This window comes from Trichomycterus rosablanca, chromosome 5, assembly GCF_030014385.1.
Source record: "Trichomycterus rosablanca isolate fTriRos1 chromosome 5, fTriRos1.hap1, whole genome shotgun sequence".
Lineage (NCBI taxonomy): Eukaryota > Metazoa > Chordata > Actinopteri > Siluriformes > Trichomycteridae > Trichomycterus > Trichomycterus rosablanca.
Genome location: NC_085992.1, coordinates 25,856,386 through 25,876,593, shown reverse-complemented (window position 1 = coordinate 25,876,593; position 20,208 = coordinate 25,856,386). Strand labels below are relative to the sequence as shown.

General features: G+C 38.9%; 1 protein-coding gene across 1 annotated transcript; it reads left to right on the top strand.

Moving 5' to 3' along the window:
- Positions 1-2,005: 2,005 nt before the first annotated feature.
- LOC134314413 (cytochrome c oxidase subunit 7A-related protein, mitochondrial-like) lies at positions 2,006-7,551 on the top strand. Its single transcript, XM_062995008.1, has 3 exons — positions 2,006-2,149; positions 5,044-5,178; positions 6,896-7,551. The coding sequence occupies exons 1-3, from the start codon at positions 2,078-2,080 to the stop codon at positions 7,037-7,039; spliced, it is 351 nt and encodes a 116-aa protein (XP_062851078.1). The 5' UTR covers positions 2,006-2,077; the 3' UTR covers positions 7,040-7,551.
- Positions 7,552-20,208: the final 12,657 nt, after the last annotated feature.

Sequence of the window (20,208 nt, the reverse complement as noted above, 5' to 3'; positions counted from 1 at the left end):
TTAGAGCAACATATGCTGCCTTCAAGATGTCATCATCCAGGGATGTTTATGAATTTTTAAACAAGAACACGCAAAGCCACATGCTGCACACATTAGGGTGACTAAGAAACGATGCATTTTAACTTTAGAAATGTCATTAGAGCAAATTAATTTGGAAAATAATAATACTAAATTAATTCAGTAGGACCAATCTTGGTGTTGTTTCATATCCAGGCAAGGGCGGCACGGTGGCTCAGTGGGTAGCACTGTCATCTCACCGCAAGAAGGTCCTGGGTTCGATCCCCAGGTGGGGTGGTCCGGGTCTTTTCTGTGTGGACTTTGCATGTTCTCCCTGTGTCTCTGTGGGCTTCCTCCGGGAGCTCCGGTTTCCTCCCACAGTCTAAAGCAGAGATGGGGACTCGAGTATGCGAGTCCGATTCGCATGTAAGTCGCACACACAGCGCCTTCAGACTCGACTCGGACTCGTTTCAAATGACTTGGACTCGACTTGTGACTCGCAAAAAATGACTTGTGGACAACAAAAGTCAGCAACATTAGTTACGTGTGACAATTGTAGTGATCCCTACTCCCTCCTTTGAATATGAATCTCACTTAAAATGGTGGAGTACCCTAGGTAATGCACTTCACAGTAACAGATAATGTGAATAAAGCGCTCCTACAGAATGCTAATGATAGAAAAAAATGCTTTCTGAGCCAATCAGACCTTCTGATTGTAATTTTTTAGTAAGAAATGCTGTTATTTGTAATTATTTAGTTTGCAGTGTCACACAGATGATGTGTCAATGAAACACTTGATTGGCTTTCTAACGAGTTCGTGTTTTACTTTACAACCGGGAAAAGTTTGGAGGTTTTTAATTTTAAGCACATTTACAAAATAACGGATTATATTCCTAATGGGACACACACTTATAAATTTAATAGCATCTGGAAGAACATAAGCTAAGGTAAGCAGTGGTTTTGGATAAGAAGAAAAAGAAGATGTACTTTATTTGTCATATATACATATACAGGTGTACAGTACAATGAAATTCTTTCTTCGCATATCCCAGCTTGTTTGGGAGCTGGGGTCAGAGCGCAGGGTCAGCCATCGTATGGCGCCCCTGGAGCAGACAGGGTTAAGGGTCTTGCTCAAGGACCCAACAGTGGCTGCATAGCAGAGCCTGAATTTGAACCGCCAATCTTCCGGTTGATAGCCCAAAGCCCTACCCACTAGGCTACCACTGTCCCTAACTTTTATTTTTTAAATATTTTTATATTTTATATTTTTATATATTTTATATATTTATATTTTTTATATTTAGCTGTGTTTTGGATTTTGTTCGCTGTGCTGTAATTTGCAATGAAAACAAAACTTCAGTTTAAGCTTTTAACCGGTACCTAGGAAAGTAACGGCACGAAGTAAAACGGCAAAATACAGTCGCTAATCTGTTGTTGTTTTTTATCTGAATTTACATATTATGTGTTTATTTCTTTGCTACATTTCCAATATATGTTTTGTGTAGATTATATTGACTCGTGACTTGACTCGGACTCTAGCCTAAAGACTCGTGACTTGACTCGGACTCTAGCCTAAAGACTCGTGACTCGACTCGGACTTGTATTTTGTGGCTTGTGAACATCTCTGGTCCAAAGACATGCAAGTAAGGTGAATTGGAGATACAGTACTAAATTGTCCATGACTGTGTTTGACAATAAACTTGTGAACTGATGAATCTTGTGTAACGAGTAACTACAGTTTATGTCATGAATGTGATCGAAGTTGTGTAAAACTTTCTAAAAAAATTCCTAATAAATACATAAATCCAGGCAAATCTAATGACGTTTGAGAAGGTTGGATACTTATCTAAAGAAAATTTTAAGTAAAAAATGAATTAAACACGACTCAAAAAAGTAAATAACTGTAAGACCTCATTACTATAAGTAACAGTTAAGCTAACAAACGTATCATTCAGGCACAGAGAAGTCTGCTATATGACGCGAATTCCGCTTTGTTGGGTCCTCGTTCTCCTGTGTGAGGGAGCAGGCAGCAGCTGTAGTGTGAAGTGTAGTTTATTATTGGGATTCGATCAAATCCATCATGTATTATAAAGTAAGTGGCTTGACTGGAAAACTGACTGGATCTACACCAGCCAGCGCTTACTGTCCTCAGGTAATCCTGCTGTACACACGCTTTTACTCTTCACATGTGTGGTAATGTGACCTTCAGTATGCGGGAAGTGCTGTTAGCACGAGCTAAAGCTACAGAGCTGTTACCTCTTCATGAACTGTCATATTTATTACACGCAGCTAAACCTCTCATACACTTTAAATTATGCTTTAATACCTGTTATTACCTTTATACTGTTGACTTTACTACGTTTACTACGCAGTATTACTCTCAGAGTAAGGTCACAGTGTTCCATACAGCACTGAGTCACCTTGCTCTATTTGTTTACATATTTATTTATTTTGAGGACTTGCAAGACAGTACCACTTTAAATGTCTTCTCTATTTTTTTTTTTTTTACATTTTTATCTCTCATTTTAATTCATAATTAGTCTGTCTAAACTTCAGAGATTGAAAAATTGCAAACGTGACTAATGACTAACATATATACATATAACATTAAAACCACCTTCATGTTTCTACACACATTGTCCATTTTATCAGCTCCACTTACCATATAGAAGCACTTTGCTACTTTACTACAATTACTGACTGTAGCCCATCTATTTCTCTACATACTTTTTTAACCTGCTTTCTCCCTGTTCTTCAATGGTCAGGACCCCCACAGGACCACGACAGAGCAGATATTATTTAGGTGGTGGATCATTATCAGCACTGCAGTGACACTGACATGGTGGTGGTGTGTTAGTGTGTGTTGTGCTGGTATGAGTGGATCAGACACAGCAGCGCTGCTGAAGTTTTTAAATACCGTGTCCACTCACTGTCCACTCTATTAGACACTCCTACCTAGTTGGTCCACCTTGTAGATGTAAAGTCAGAGACGATCGCTCATCTATTGCTGCTGTTTGAGTTGGTCATCTTCTAGACCTTCATCAGTGGTCACAGGAAGCTGCCCATGGGGTGCTGTTGGCTGGATATTTTTGGTGACAGTGACAGTGAGGTGTTTAAAAACTCCATCAGCGCTGCTGTGTCTGATCCACTCATACCAGCACAACACACACTAACACACCACCACCATGTCAGTGTCACTGCAGTGCTGAGAATTAGAGATGTGCCGATCGGGGTTTTTGGCACCGATTCCGATCTGCGATCTCCTTTCAGGGACATCGGCCGATAGCCGATTGCGATCGGGGGGAGGGGGGTTTGGGGGGGTTTAGCAGTAAATAAAATAAATAAACTTAAAAAGAGCCTCACAGTGAAGATAAACGGGAGCAGCGCGCGCGCGCGTGTGTGTGTGTGTGTGTGTGTTTGTGTGTTTGTGTGTTTGTGTGTGTGTTTGTGTTTGTGTGTGTGTTTGTGTGTGTGTTTGTGTGTGTGGGTGCCCTTAGAAGATACGCTTTGTTCACAGTATCGCTATAAGTGATTCATTGATTCATGAGTCGATTCATTTTTCGCCAAGCGTAAGTTTCTCTTCTCAGTTATCTCTCCGTGTTTACTGTTATTAATTAAATGTCGTGGTTTTAAATAAACACCAGCTACTACAGAACATTCTGTGTGACTCTCTTACATTAAAAAGCTTAAATAAAAAGCTTAATTAAACTGCTATTACCACAGATCTGTAACCGACCGTCAGACTCGTTCCGTCTAAGGAGCTAAAAGTTCAGATGATCCTGAACTAACGAATTTGCTAATGAATAAACTTTTGCCTCTGATTGGCTCTGTAACATTTTCTGTTCTCATCTACATCACAAGTAAGAACCACTTACGATTTACCAAAGTGAACCAGGAGTTTATATAACGTGCTGATAGAATCGACTCAGATGTGACCGGGTTGAATTATCTTTTTAAAGTAAATATTACAATCAGCAAAATTACATCGTATGTATGATGCACAAAGTTAATGATGTTATTTTAGGTCATGAAGAGCTTTCACTGTGGTTTCTGTACGATGGTTGATGAATGGTGTTGGCGTCTGGATCAATCCACTGAGCTGTTAACTTAACATGATCTTTATATATCACACGATCGGATCGGCTACTTTTAGGAGATATCGGCCGATCGCCGATAGCATATTTTGATTAAAAATCGGCCGATACCGATTCATAGCCGATCGATCGTCCCATCTCTACTGAGAATGATCCACCACCCAAATAATACCTGCTCTGTGGTGGTCCTGGGAGAGTTCTGACCATTGAAGAACAGCATGGAAGGGGTGGGCTACAGTCAGTAATTGTAGAACTACAAAGTGCTTCTATATGGTAAGTGGAGCTGATAAAATGGACAGTGAGTGTAGAAACAAGGAGGTGGTTTTAATGGTATGGCTGATCGGTATATATATAAAACTCAGGACTTTTGTAAAATTTCATTTCAGTTTAATTAACGGCTTTATCCTGGTCATGATTTGGAGAGTTCTTTTTCACCAGGATACCTTTGAGTGCAAGACAGGAATCCAAGACGATTGTAAAAAATAAATTAATGCTGCTGCTGAGCTACCAATGGATAAAGGGGTTGGCGACTCAGATGAAGAGATATGTTTTTGAACCCTTTTTATTAAAAAAGAAAAAAAAAAACCTTTTGTTTTGTGCTTTTTGTAACACTCTTGTAATGCATTGTGTCATCATCATACACCGACCCCAACACTGACATTGCAAAATAAAGAAAAATATATTAAACTGCGGGTAAAAAAAATTGACAAAGTGTGAGGCAGCTGATACTGTGTCTTTTTTTAATGGTTAATTGTGTAATGATTGTTGGAATTTTTTTTTTGACAGCACCCCACTTAAGAAGACTTTTCTAATTATTTTAATTCTATTATTGTGATTAAATAAAAGAAGATTTTAAATAAAAATAGGGTTTGTATTGTTTCATTTGTATGTTAAGCTTTTCAGGATGCACATTGTGATGTTTTTATTTATTGATTTATTTATTTTTCCACAGGGACTAAAACCTACTGTGCCCTCACAACCACCCACTATGATCTTTGCTTCACCCACAAAGCTGTTGTCAGAATCAGGTTCTACAGCAGAGTATTTGGGATCTAACAAGGTCCCTGAACTTCAGAAGATATTCCAGGTATTGCTATGTTTTATCTTTTAAATCACATAACATTTTTGTTTCATCGGAGCTACATGCTAAGTCTTACACAAAAATATTCGTACAGTGTAGTCTCTGAACTATCAAAATATATTGTTTATATAAGTATTTGAATAGAAATGAAATTGTTTTGCTGAACAATAATATTCATACAGATTTAGATCTGTGAAGATATTGTGCCTTTTTTGTTTTGTCAGCCCACTCTTACAGTCAGAGTATTCTAAAAGCTCTAGTTCATGAGTAGCAGTACAATATGTACTCAGGTTGGCCGGATATGTGGCTAGCTATACAGAAGGACGTTGATGTTTCACATTTTTTTGACAGAAGGCTCATAACTGTGATTGGTTACCATTCAATGTTTGTAAGTAACCAGAGTAAAACAGTTTAAATCTGTTAAACATAAATCATACGTTTGTATGTTATTAACTATAATTAAGGCCCTATCGAATTCACGGCCGTGAAAATCATGTCACAGACCGTGAAATGAGCCGTTTCCCATGAAATATGTAATTTGCTCTTAAATTCAAAGTTTAAGCTTCGTGTTTAGCCATTTAACACGTAGAGTATGAAATAGGAGGCGCAATATGACATGGTCCTAGCAATCATACGGCAATTAAGTTAGTGTAACCGCTTTTCTGTGGTGTAGTGTGCTGACAGTGTTAAATGTTTGTGTTTACATATTGAGTGCATTTAGTGTCTTGGGAATTCTGTAATCAATAAAAAGTGTGCTTCTCTACACACTTAATCTGATTCTCTACACTCTTGATCTCTATACACTGTGATGCAATTGATTGTCCGTGTACAGTTTCTCTTTCTTTATAAACTCAGAAAACTCTAAAAAAGACTCGGTTAGACAAAATATTCAAGATGTTAGAGTCTGAAACAGCTAAAGACACGACTCGGGTAACTGAGTTTGGAAAACACTCAACCGATTATGTAGACGTGGGATTGGGGGTGGGGTCAAAACACAGACGAGTATTTTGGTCTTTGAGAGGGAGCTATTAAAGTAGGCTGTGTTGTGTATTGTAGCTTCCATCGATTCTGTCATTCAGTTCATGAGTTTTATTTAATGACTGCCGTGAACTAAGGCACTTTTGTTTAAAAATCTGTGAAATCTGTGATTTTTGAAAACAAGGTCCATGACCTTAAGCACATTTCCTGTGAATTTAGTAGGGCCCTAACTACAAGTCTTTATAGAAAATGTGTCTTGCCAATGTGCTGATTAATATATAATAAGCAATTGTCACACACCATTACATTAGCATGTTTAACATATACTAACACTTGATGCCTTAATAAAATGATCACCGTGAAAGAGAAGTGTGTGGGTGGTTACTGGACTATTGATCAGAAGTCACTGTTGATAAAAGCAAATTCATAAAGTCATTTATGTCACTTTTTTCTGTGGCTGGATAATTATAACACATTACATTGAAGAAGGGGAAGAATTGAGACCGAGTCTTGAGTTTATAGTGTAAACTCAAGAAAGAAAAGAAAGTAGAACTACTGGGTCAGAAACAGATGTCTGCAGCTTAGATTATTAATTTAGTGCTTAGAAAGTTCTGTTTTGTCATTTAAGTTCTGCATGGCTTCATAGCTTGTTAGTAATTGACTATAGCTAGTTGATTTTCTTTCATTTAGATTCTGATTTCACTTTTGCTTTCTCATTAAATTCTCTGTACTTTGTACTTTACAGAAAGCTGATGGAGTGCCCATTCATCTGAAGCGTGGTGTCATTGACCGCCTGCTGTACAGAACTACAATGGGTCTGACTGTTGGAGGAACCCTGTACTGCTTAGTGGCGCTGTACTTTGCTGCTCAGCCCAAAAAAGTCGAGTGACCTCAGTCCTCTTTCCTCTGGAGTTGTCAGGTTATAATTCTGAGTTGGGGCCAATGGACCAGTGCCACTCCACTCCCAAAAACAGCAGCAATGACCCTGTAATGTTCCAAACCTAGCTATAACTTATAATCATCTCAAGACTTCTTGCAAGTACATCTTTTAAAAATCTGGTCAGGTAAAGGTTACGGTGCCGTCGTTTTTAGGTTTGGTTAAATCTGTGCTTTGGAGTTGGGGGTGTAAAGACAAGCTGTGACTAAACTAAACCTGTGGACACTTGATTTTCCTTTTTCTTCATAATATACATGGAACTAAAACTTCCAGCAGTTTGTACATTTTAGGAAGATTTATTCTTGGTTTCTTGTGTGCAGTTATGCTTAATAACTCATATAACAAATTTTCGGAAGATCCTGTTTTCAAACACCATTTTCATGGTCATTAATCTGTAATTACATGTTTGACTGTGAATGATGTTCTTGTAAATTTTCTTGAGAGAATAAATATATTTTGTTTGTAAAAAGGAAGAAATTGTTGTGCTTAATGAATGTAAAGCTGTTGTCTTTTTAACAACAATTTGATTTCAGTCATTAACTTTGTGTTGTAGACTAATATTCACATTACATATACAGGTACATAAAAAAACTGAATATTGTTTATTTTTTGTTAATTATTAAATTAAAAGTATATTAAATATATTTTATGTTCAATATATGTAAGCTAACATTTCAAGACTTCTTTGTTTTGTTTTGTTTTTTTCTATTTTATTTATTCCTTTTCTCCCATTTTCTCCCAATTTAGTGTAGTAAATTTGTCTTCCACTTCTGGGGGATTCCTGATCGCGGGTAAATTGCTGTTCACGCCTCCTCCGACCCACTTAGCAGAACCCTTTTTCACCCATGCATTCTGCACAGGTGCCTCTCTATCTGCTAATCGGTGTCCTTACACAGCGTTTGAAAACACCACCCACATAGTCCGGTTATCCCGCCCTAGCAGAAACGTGTCTGCTGCAGGCACTGCCAATTATGCTTGCTAGATGGTGCCCAGCCAACCAGTGGCAATGCCGAGTTTCGAACCGAGGAGTTCAGAATCTCTGTGGTGGTGTGCTAGCTGAATATCCCGCTGCACCACCTGAGCACCTAACTTTTTTGGTTTTAATATTGATTAGTGTGCATATAGCTCATTAAAATTAGTATCTCAAATCATTAGAATATTTTATAGGGTCTAACAAAAAAGGATGAACAAAACAGAAATGTCTAACTTCTTACAAGTTTGTTCATTTTTTATATAAATATCAGCACTTGGTTGGGGGTCGGTGTTTCTTATTTTCCTCTTGACAAAACCACATAGATTAGTAGTAACATGGCTTAAGCAAACCATTTAATAGTAGTTTGGCACTGTGGACAGGTGCTAAGTCCTGCTGGAAAAGGAAATCAGCATCTCCATAGATCCTGTCAGCATGGAGTGCTCTAAAAACCCCTGATAGACAGCTTCATTGATACTGGTCTTGATAAAACACAGTGGACCAACACCAACAGGTAACATGGCACCCCAAACCATCACAGACTGTGGAAACCTCACACTGCACTGCAAACACCTTGGATTTTGTGCCTCTTCACTTTTTTCTAGAACCTTTATTTCCAAAGTGCAAAATAAATTTTATCTGAATAGAGGGCTTAAGACCAGGAGTTGCTTGATAATAGGAATGTGACATTTATAGCCAATTTTCTGTGTGTTTGTGTGTGTGTATTTAAAGGCCCAGCGTTGTACCAACTTTTTAATTTTTCAGCAAAAAATTTTTTTGATTGAACCGCTGATGAACCGCTGCTTTCACATCATCATCACATGAAAATCTTCTTTCCCTTAAAGCTTCTTTGAGCTTCCAAGAAGGTGGGACATCAGATGGCGCTAAATCCGGACTATAAGCTCTCTGTCTCTCAGACACGACCAATTACTACTCCTCCCGCCCTCACTGTTTCCAACCAAAATATAAAAGTGCGGAAACTTTTTGAAGATCCCTTGATTATATAGGCTAGTGTGGAAAAAAATGCAAAGTAATGCTTTATTTTTGTTTAGTTTATTTTTGTCAATTAAAATGTGTATTAAAATGCTGTCTACTGCCTACCTAGGCAGCTGCCTAAGTAGAGAAACTCACTACTATTATTTGGTAATTACGTCATCGCAGTTTTCACTTACTAAGCTAACACAGTTAGCCTTAGGCCATTCAAACCAATAAGCTGAGGCGACACATCTCCCTCCATGTACAGAAAATAGTTGAATTGTCACTGACAAGCCCAATTTTGCAAATAAATTACATTTGTACACCTTTATACAAATTAAAATTCAATAACAGTTGATTTACATTTGAAAAGAACTCGTTGCTTTGCATTCAAACGCCATATTTGTAATTTTTTGTGACAAAAGCTGTGCCCCACTGCTGGTACAATGCTGGTATTGCCTTCACTCGTTCAGTCAGAATATCACTCAGAATTAAAGTGCCTCATGAGGCAGCATTTTAAGGCATTTAAGAATTAAGACAGCCTTCCTTTTGGGAGCATGCTTAGGATGACATACAATTCTGTCTATGTTGAGAGCTCACTAGGTTTTCAGACAGACCCAATATTTGGTGTGACCACCCTTTGCAAAACAGCCTTTAACTGTCTTCAATTCATCTAGATGCACTTGCACTAAGTCAGGGTGTTGTTAGATTATAGTCAGGTGAAAAAATCATGATCGGTTATAAAAGGAGGATCCACCAAAGGCTTAGTCTTTGCAGGGTTCACCACTTTGTCCCATACTGTGTTAGAAAATTGTCATTCACCTGTGCATTGGTCTGCTAGCTTTATAAAACTTGGTTATTCCATTTAATAAGCACATTTTTTAAAAGAACAAAATACTTAAAGTTCCAAAAAGGCAAAAAAATTGGTAGAAATGAGTTTGGAGATCCTGACACTTGCTAAACATGGACAAACAGCTTCAGCAAAAGCAACATGCCTGCAATCAAAAACGCTTATTGTGAGAGAAGTGAGATTGTGAAAGAAGATATTTTTTGGCAACAAGGTCAACAGCTCACTACCCAGGGATTATATAACAGGAAGGATTGGATTTATTGTCACTAATGGGTGGTTCTAGTCCTTATTGGCTCTTTAGAAATAGGATAACAATGTTAAATGTCCATTATGATGTCCACCCACTGGCCAGTTAATTCATAATTGTTGGAAATCCTGCTGTTTTCTTAGGTCCGGATTCTGCATGGGGCTTGTAAAAAGCTTTTTTTCTGTCAGTCAACTGGGCAACGTGGTGGCACAGCTGGCAATGCGTGGGCCTTGTGACAAGGCTTGAAAAACTGGGTTTTAATTGTCATCTCCAGTCAGAAATTTTGCATGTCCTACACGTGTCCATGGGGTTCCCTCTGGGTACTCTGGCTTTATGGCTGAGTGATTGTGTGAATTTGTTTTGCACTGTGATGGACTGACACTCTTTCCAGAGTGTATTCCTGTCTTAATACCAGTAATCAGAATCATGGGTGTCTAGGATCACTAGGATCCAGCGTTTAGTAAACAAACTGAATTGTCTTGTGTCATGAACTAATCTGTACAGCAATAATGGCTTTGTTTGTTAATGTTGAGTACTTAAACCCTTCACTATACGTTATATTTAATATCTGGTATCAGTGTTGTGTTGTACAGGATGTGACTAATGGGATTGTGTGAATGTTGGCAGTAATCATGAATACACAAAAGCAGTACAGCCCTGTTAATTGATGTGATTAAATTTGTTCCTCTCAATACTGGATCATCAGTCACGTTTGGATGCACATGTGCGCCTGGGGATCAGGTAATTAGTACGGAATAATTGACGGATATTTGACAGGGACAAAGACGTCTCTGAGCAGGATGCAGACCTTATTATGTTGATTTGTTTGTCATGTGTCATGCACTTTTGAAAAGTGTCTCAATCTTGGGTGTTTTTATATTTAAAACTGAAAAACAAGTTTAGTCATGCTGAACTTTTTAGCAGGAATAAAAATATAAAAATCTTGCGTAGTTTAACCTATGAGCGCAAGTCTATTAAAACATGATGGTTTGAGAAAAAAAGAGTAAAAGTGCATTTGGAAAAAAAACAGAAGTAGAATTTAGTCATGTTAATTAAACAGAAATTCAGTATAGTAGACCCTTGACTTACGAACCGTTTACCATACGAACATTTTGGGTTACAAGCTTGTTTTTTTTTTTAGCTTAACGTACAAACACATTTTGGATTACGAACCAAAATTCACACACAAACGAAACACGTGACGTCACGAACAAGTTTACTCCAACTCTCTCTCTCTCTCTCTCTATATATATATACTGTATATATACAGTATATATATATATATATATATATATATATATATATATACACATATATATATATATATATACAGTGTATCACAGAAGTGAGTACACCCCTCACATTTCTGCAAGTATTTTATTATATCTTTTCATGGGACAACACTATAGACATGAAACTTGGATATAACTTAGAGTAGTCAGTGTACAACTTGTATAGCAGTGTAGATTTACTGTCTTCTGAAAATAACTCAACACACAGCCATTAATGTCTAAATAGCTGGCAACATAAGTGAGTACACCCCACAGTGAACATGTCCAAATTGTGCCCAAAGTGTCAATATTTTGTGTGACCACCATTATTATCCAGCACTGCCTTAACCCTCCTGGGCATGGAATTCACCCGAGCTGCACAGGTTGCTACTGGAATCCTCTTCCACTCCTCCATGATGACATCACGGAGCTGGTGGATGTTAGACACCTTGAACTCCTCCACCTTCCACTTGAGGATGCGCCACAGGTGCTCAATTGGGTTTAGTCCATCACCTTTACCTTCAGCTTCCTCAACAAGGCAGTTGTCATCTTGGAGGTTGTGTTTGGGGTCGTTATCCTGTTGGAAAACTGCCATAAGGCCCAGTTTTCGAAGGGAGGGGATCATGCTCTGTTTCAGAATGTCACAGTACATGTTGGAATTCATGTTTCCCTCAATGAACTGCAGCTCCCCAGTGCCAGCAACACTCATGCAGCCCAAGACCATGATGCTACCACCACCATGCTTGACTGTAGGCAAGATACAGTTGTCTTGGTACTTCTCACCAGGGCGCCGCCACACATGCTGGACACCATCTGAGCCAAACAAGTTTATCTTGGTCTCGTCAGACCACAGGGCATTCCAGTAATCCATGTTCTTGGACTGCTTGTTTTCAGCAAACTGTTTGCGGGCTTTCTTGTGCGTCAGCTTCCTTCTGGGATGACGACCATGCAGACCGAGTTGATGCAGTGTGCGGCGTATGGTCTGAGCACTGACAGGCTGACCTCCCACGTCTTCAACCTCTGCAGCAATGCTGGCAGCACTCATGTGTCTATTTTTTAAAGCCAACCTCTGGATATGACGCCGAACACGTGGACTCAACTTCTTTGGTCGACCCTGGCGAAGCCTGTTCCGAGTGGAACCTGTCCTGGAAAACCGCTGTATGACCTTGGCCACCATGCTGTAGCTCAGTTTCAGGGTGTTAGCAATCTTCTAATAGCCCAGGCCATCTTTGTGGAGAGCAACAATTCTATTTCTCACATCCTCAGAGAGTTCTTTGCCATGAGGTGCCATGTTGAATATCCAGTGGCCAGTATGAGAGAATTGTACCCAAAACACCAAATTTAACAGCCCTGCTCCCCATTTACACCTGGGACCTTGACACATGACACCAGGGAGGGACAACGACACATTTGGGCACAATTTGGACATGTTCACTGTGGGGTGTACTCACTTATGTTGCCAGCTATTTAGACATTAATGGCTGTGTGTTGAGTTATTTTCAGAAGACAGTAAATCTACACTGCTATACAAGTTGTACACTGACTACTCTAAATTATATCCAAGTTTCATGTCTATAGTGTTGTCCCATGAAAAGATATAATGAAATATTTGCAGAAATGTAAGGGGTGTACTCACTTTTGTGATACACTGTATATATATATGAGTGAAAATTAGGACAGCGGATGGTTTTTTTCTGGTGTTTTCTTTACATTTTGTAAAATTCAACATCAGAAGGTATATGACGGTGCAGAGAAAGCGCAGTGGCGAGAAAATGAAAAAAAAAATTATATTTCTATTGAACAAAGAAGCAAATTTTCGAGAAATATGAACATGGCATTCGATTGACTGCTCTTGCCTCTATGCTTGGAATGGCGAAATCGACAATATGTACGGTTTTGAGTAGAAAAGATGAGTACAAGGAAGAAATGTATTATGGTGTATGGTACAGCACACGTACTGTACTGAAATGTGATGTGTGTTTTATGTACAGTACTACTGTGTATTGTTGTTTATTATTGTTTATTACAGGAACGTCTATTCTATAATTTAAGATTTAAGGGAAAATATACTAGTATTTATAACAAAAAAGAGCATTTAAGACATTAGAAAGGTTAGGAAAGGGGGGGTTTGGGAGGTCTGGCACGGATGAATTCTATTTACATTATTTCTTATGGGAAAAATAGGTTTAACTAACGAACATTTTGACTTAAGAACAGCCCTTCAGAACCAATTAAATTCGTAAGTCAAGGGTTTACATACAATATGGCCAAAAGTAAGTGGACAGTCCTAATTATTGAGTCCCGTTTTAGCCACACCCCTTACTAATGTGGATAAATTCTTAATATTAATTATAAGCTTTCAACTTTGTGGCAACAGTTTGGAAAAGACCATTTAAAAAAAACATTTAAATCAGTCAATAAAATGAATACAGGTCATTACATTCATTTACATATTTATTGTTTTTGTTCATTACTAAATTTCTGCCTTTACAAACACATTTTACCTTATATAAAATATTCTCTCTATATTAAAAACATACAGAACACTTAAAAACCATAGAAAAAAATCTGCATTGCTAGCACTTTACACATTTTTCTAACTAGACCTTCACAAAAGTAGCCTAGCTTTAATATCGGGTTTAAAAATCATTTTATTTAAATTAGACTAAAAAAAGCTCAAGCTCTATACAATAAACTTATGAACAGTACTTTTCCTTTTTAAACAGTTCTTTATAAAGTTTTAACAATATTCCCATCTCATTACATTGATGATCAAAATGTTTGCACACACTGGCAAAATTCCAAAAAGAAAACAAAATGAGTTTAGGTGAATTTCTGACTGATAATACAAGGAACTATAGGAGGAAAATTAATGAATGACAGAAGGTTACACAGTTGGTGGTAGGTAGTTGGTGGATTCATCACAGTGAGCAGTGGCAGTTTGAGAACACAACCTTACACCTAAATGGATACCTGCGTCATGAGACCAATATAACTACTGTATGTCATAACATGTTGGGGCATGAACTTTACTGTCATGATAGCTGTCATGTCAGCATATGTCACATGCAATTTGTTTTGCTAAATGCTAGATGGGTCACTTAAAAGCTTTGTTTGCCATGCCTCCATGTTACTCACATTCATGCAACGACAGGCTTTAAAGGGTTTTAATATGTAAAGACCCATCATGCTGATTTTAAGCACATACAATCTGCCAAAAAATGTAGTGTGTCCTTACACACACACAGACATATGTATATATAATAGGGATCCATCAAAAAGATTTCGCACTTTTATGTTTTCATTGGAAACGGTGATGGTGGGAGAAGTAGTAATTGGTCGTGACTGAGAGATTAAAAGAGCTTATAGTCCGGATTTAGCGCCATCTGATCTCCTTTGCCTTTTTGGACTGCTCAAAGAAGCTTTAAGGGGAAGAAGATTTTCGTGTAATTATGATGTGAAAGCAGTAGTGCATCAGTGGCTACACGCTCAACCAAAACATTTTTTGATGCCATTAAAAAAGTTGGTATGGCCGCTCAGGTGGCGCAGCGGTAAAAACCCATGCTGGAACTGGCCTGTTGTTCAGATATGGCCGGGACTAACCCGAATGCGGTCTCTCTCTCTTATGACTGGTGCAATTACGACCTCTGCTGGCTGATTGATGGTGCCTGCACAGAGGAAGCATGACGCAACCGGGCAGTTGGACACGCTAAAAGGGAGAAAAAGGGGGAGAAAATGCATAAAGAAAAATATATATATAAAAAAAAAGTTGGTACGGGCACCCAGGTGGCGCAGCGGGCTATTCCGCTTGCACACCAGCGCCGAGATTCTGAACTCCTCGGTTTGAAACTCGATGTTGCCACCGATCGGCTGGGCACAATCTGGCGGGCATAATTGGCAGTGTCTGCAGCGATACTAATTGGCCACCATATCTGCAGGGTGGGGATGAGATCTTTATACACTGTGTAAGGACCCTGTTGGCGGAAGAGACGCCTGTGCAGAATGCAGGGGCGAGAAGAGGAGGGCTGTGCACGTGTCGGAAGAGGCGTGTACAACGACGTGCTCTCCTCAGATGCAATCTGGTATCTCTCAGCAGTGGAAGACAAAATTGAGTGCACTAAATTGGGAGGAAAATGGGGAGAAAATGCATAAAAAAAAAAAAAAGTTGGTACGACAGTGGGAAAAATGCATCGGAAGGTGACTGTAGAAAAGTGATGTCATTTGTTTTGGAAATTCTTAATAAATAGAGTTCAAAAGTGTGGAAACTTTTTGAAGAACTCCTTATTATAGAAGCTTTGCAAATAAGTTTAATGTCAAGCAAAGATCTTTTGATGTTGCATACCGTTTCAGTTGTCATACTTTATAATACCTGTTATGAAACTTAAATACAGTAGCATACGCATCACTGTAAAGCATGTGCCTGATATAATGCCATCAAATGCTATGACAGCTTATGAGACTTATGGAGATACTGGTACATGAAAGTGTCTTGACATATTACATATGACTGCATGTATTATGTTAACTTATAATAAAACTTATTACTATACTATACTTACTATACTATTACTAGACTATACTAAATTATGAATAATTTGACTATTGTTTATGGGTAAGACTATTTTTATATATAATAGTATAGCACTGCTGTTTTTATTTTATTTTTTTATTGTAACTTTTACACACAGAACATTTAGCAGTAATTTTGGCTTGTTTAACAGCACCGTACAAACATTTAAAATAAAATTTAAAGTGCAACTTCATCTGTATTTAACAAATAAATGATAATAATTTCAATATAAAATTCTAGATCTGTCAACTCTCAAGTCTACACCTTAAAGAGGAAGCGAAAAAATTATAAAATAAATAATAAAAATATTATTTATAAACAATAAAAATGAAACAAATAAATAATAAAAAATAAACAAATGTATCTATCTTGTCCCGGCTTGGAGAGCTCTCACATCCTCAACAAAATTTAATCCATTAGTGTTATGAAATAAAACAAACTACACCGCTTAGCCACAGATGTCCTCTTCAAAAATCAGCAGGGTTTTTAATAAACGCGCTTTGGTTTTTAATCATCTAAAAACATTTTGGATGACATGCCGTAAAACAGTTTTTTTAGATGTGGCAGTATTAGATGATTGTTTTTAAAATGCTAAAAGTTTAAGTAGATCAGTGTGTTTTAATTTCTGAATGGCCTTATTTACATTAAGTGCTATTTACATTAAACAACAGTATCGGATCGGATTACACATTTTTTCCCTTTCAAGATCTGATCCAGTGATTTGGGCCAATATCAAACTGATACAGAGTATTGGATCCTAATATATATACAGTATATACTGTAAATATACAGTATATATACAGTGTATCACGAAAGTGAGTACACCCCTCACATTTCTGCAAATATTTCATTATATCTTTTCATGGGACAACACTATAGACATGAAACTTGGATATAACTTAGAGTAGTCAGTGGACAGCTTGTATAGCAGTGTAGATTTACTGTCTTCTGAAAATAACTCAACACACAGCCATTAATGTCTAAATAGCTGGCAACATAAGTGAGTACACCCCACAGTGAACATGTCCAAATTGTGCCCAAATGTGTCGTTGTCCCTCCCTGGTGCCATGTGTCAAGGTCCCAGGTGTAAATGGGGAGCAGGGCTGTTAAATTTGGTGTTTTGGGTACAATTCTCTCATACTGGCCACTGGATATTCAACATGGCACCTCATGGCAAAGAACTCTCTGAGGATGTGAGAAATATAATTGTTGCTCTCCACAAAGATGGCCTGGGCTATAAGAAGATTGCTAACACCCTGAAACTGAGCTACAGCATGGTGGCCAAGGTCATACAGCGGTTTTCCAGGACAGGTTCCACTCGGAACAGGCTTCGCCAGGGTCGACCAAAGAAGTTGAGTCCACGTGTTCGGCGTCATATCCAGAGGTTGGCTTTAAAAAATAGACACATGAGTGCTGCCAGCATTGCTGCAGAGGTTGAAGACGTGGGAGGTCAGCCTGTCAGTGCTCAGACCATACGCCGCACACTGCATCAACTCGGTCTGCATGGTCGTCATCCCAGAAGGAAGCTGACGCACAAGAAAGCCAGCAAACAGTTTGCTGAAGACAAGCAGTCCAAGAACATGGATTACTGGAATGCCCTGTGGTCTGACGAGACCAAGATAAACTTGTTTGGCTCAGATGGTGTCCAGCATGTGTGGCGGCGCCCTGGTGAGAAGTACCAAGACAACTGTATCTTGCCTACAGTCAAGCATGGTGGTGGTAGCATCATGGTCTTGGGCTGCATGAGTGTTGCTGGCACTGGGGAGCTGCAGTTCATTGAGGGAAACATGAATTCCAACATGTACTGTGACATTCTGAAACAGAGCATGATCCCCTCCCTTCGAAAACTGGGCCTCATGGCAGTTTTCCAACAGGATAACGACCCCAAACACAACCTCCAAGATGACAACTGCCTTGCTGAGGAAGCTGAAGGTAAAGGTGATGGACTAAACCCAATTGAGCACCTGTGGCGCATCCTCAAGTGGAAGGTGGAGGAGTTTAAGGTGTCTAACATCCACCAGCTCCGTGATGTCATCACGGAGGAGTGGAAGAGGATTCCAGTAGCAACCTGTGCAGCTCTGGTGAATTCCATGCCCAGGAGAGTTAAGGCAGTGATAATAATGGTGGTCACACAAAATATTGACACTTTAGGCACAATTTGGACATGTTCACTGTGGGGTGTACTCACTTATGTTGCCAGCTATTTAGACATTAATGGCTGTGTGTTGAGTTATTTTCAGAAGACAGTAAATCTACACTGCTATACAAGTTGTACACTGACTACTCTTAGTTATATCCAAGTTTCATGTCTATAGTGTTGTCCCATGAAAAGATATAATGAAATATTTGCAGAAATGTGAGGGGTGTACTCACTTTCGTGATACACTGTATATATACAGTGTATCACAAAAGTGAGTACACCCCTCACATTTCTGCAGATATTTAAGTATATCTTTTCATGGGACAACACTGACAAAATGACACTTTGACACAATGAAAAGTAGTCTGTGTGCAGCTTATATAACAGTGTAAATTTATTCTTCCCTCAAAATAACTCAATATACAGCCATTAATGTCTAAACCACCGGCAACAAAAGTGAGTACACCCCTTAGTGAAAGTTCCTGAAGTGTCAATATTTTGTGTGGCCACCATTATTTCCCAGAACTGCCTTAACTCTCCTGGGCATGGAGTTTACCAGAGCTTCACAGGTTGCCACTGGAATGCTTTTCCACTCCTCCATGACGACATCACGGAGCTGGCGGATATTCGAGACTTTGCGCTCCTCCACCTTCCGCTTGAGGATGCCCCAAAGATGTTCTATTGGGTTTAGGTCTGGAGACATGCTTGGCCAGTCCATCACCTTTACCCTCAGCCTCTTCAATAAAGCAGTGGTCGTCTTAGAGGTGTGTTTGGGGTCATTATCATGCTGGAACACTGCCCTGCGACCCAGTTTCCGGAGGGAGGGGATCATGCTCTGCTTCAGTATTTCACAGTACATATTGGAGTTCATGTGTCCCTCAATGAAATGTAACTCCCCAACACCTGCTGCACTCATGCAGCCCCAGACCATGGCATTCCCACCACCATGCTTGACTGTAGGCATGACACACTTATCTTTGTACTCCTCACCTGATTGCCGCCACACATGCTTGAGACCATCTGAACCAAACAAATTAATCTTGGTCTCATCAGACCATAGGACATGGTTCCAGTAATCCATGTCCTTTGTTGACATGTCTTCAGCAAACTGTTTGCGGGCTTTCTTGTGTAGAGACTTCAGAAGAGGCTTCCTTCTGGGGTGACAGCCATGCAGACCAATTTGATGTAGTGTGCGGCGTATGGTCTGAGCACTGACAGGCTGACCCCCCACGTTTTCAATCTCTGCAGCAATGCTGACAGCACTCCTGCGCCTATCTTTCAAAGACAGCAGTTGGATGTGACGCTGAGCACGTGCACTCAGCTTCTTTGGACGACCAACGCGAGGTCGGTTCTGAGTGGACCCTGCTCTTTTAAAACGCTGGATGATCTTGGCCACTGTGCTGCAGCTCAGTTTCAGGGTGTTGGCAATCTTCTTGTAGCCTTGGCCATCTTCATGTAGCGCAACAATTCGTCTTTTAAGATCCTCAGTGAGTTCTTTGCCATGAGGTGCCATGTTGGAACTTTCAGTGACCAGTATGAGAGAGTGTGAGAGCTGTACTACTAAATTGAACACACCTGCTCCCGATGCACACCTGAGACCTAGTAACACTAACAAATCACATGACATTTTGGAGGGAAAATGACAAGCAGTGCTCAATTTGGACATTTAGGGGTGTAGTCTCTTAGGGGTGTACTCACTTTTGTTGCCGGTGGTTTAGACATTAATGGCTGTATATTGAGTTATTTTGAGGGAAGAATAAATTTACACTGTTATATAAGCTGCACACAGACTACTTTTCATTGTGTCAAAGTGTCATTTTGTCAGTGTTGTCCCATGAAAAGATATACTTAAACATCTGCAGAAATGTGAGGGGTGTACTCACTTTTGTGATACACTGTATATATATATATATATATATATATATATATATATATATATATATATATATATATATACAGTATATATATATATATATATATATATATATATATATATATATATATATATATATATATATTAGGGCTGGCACCGATATATATATAAATATAAGAAGAACCAAGAGAGGACAGAGGGAAAATGAGGCCAAAAAAGATAAAA

What these genes read in the sequence shown, in the direction of transcription:
- LOC134314413 (XM_062995008.1), top strand. Translation starts at nt 2,078, where the DNA reads ATGTATTATAAAGTAAGTGGCTTGACTGGAAAACTGACTGGATCTACA. An exon ending in CCAGCGCTTACTGTCCTCAG is followed by an intron (nt 2,150 to 5,043) that starts GTAATCCTGCTG and finishes ATTTTTCCACAG; the next exon opens with GGACTAAAACCTACTGTGCC. An exon ending in AACTTCAGAAGATATTCCAG is followed by an intron (nt 5,179 to 6,895) that starts GTATTGCTATGT and finishes TGTACTTTACAG; the next exon opens with AAAGCTGATGGAGTGCCCAT.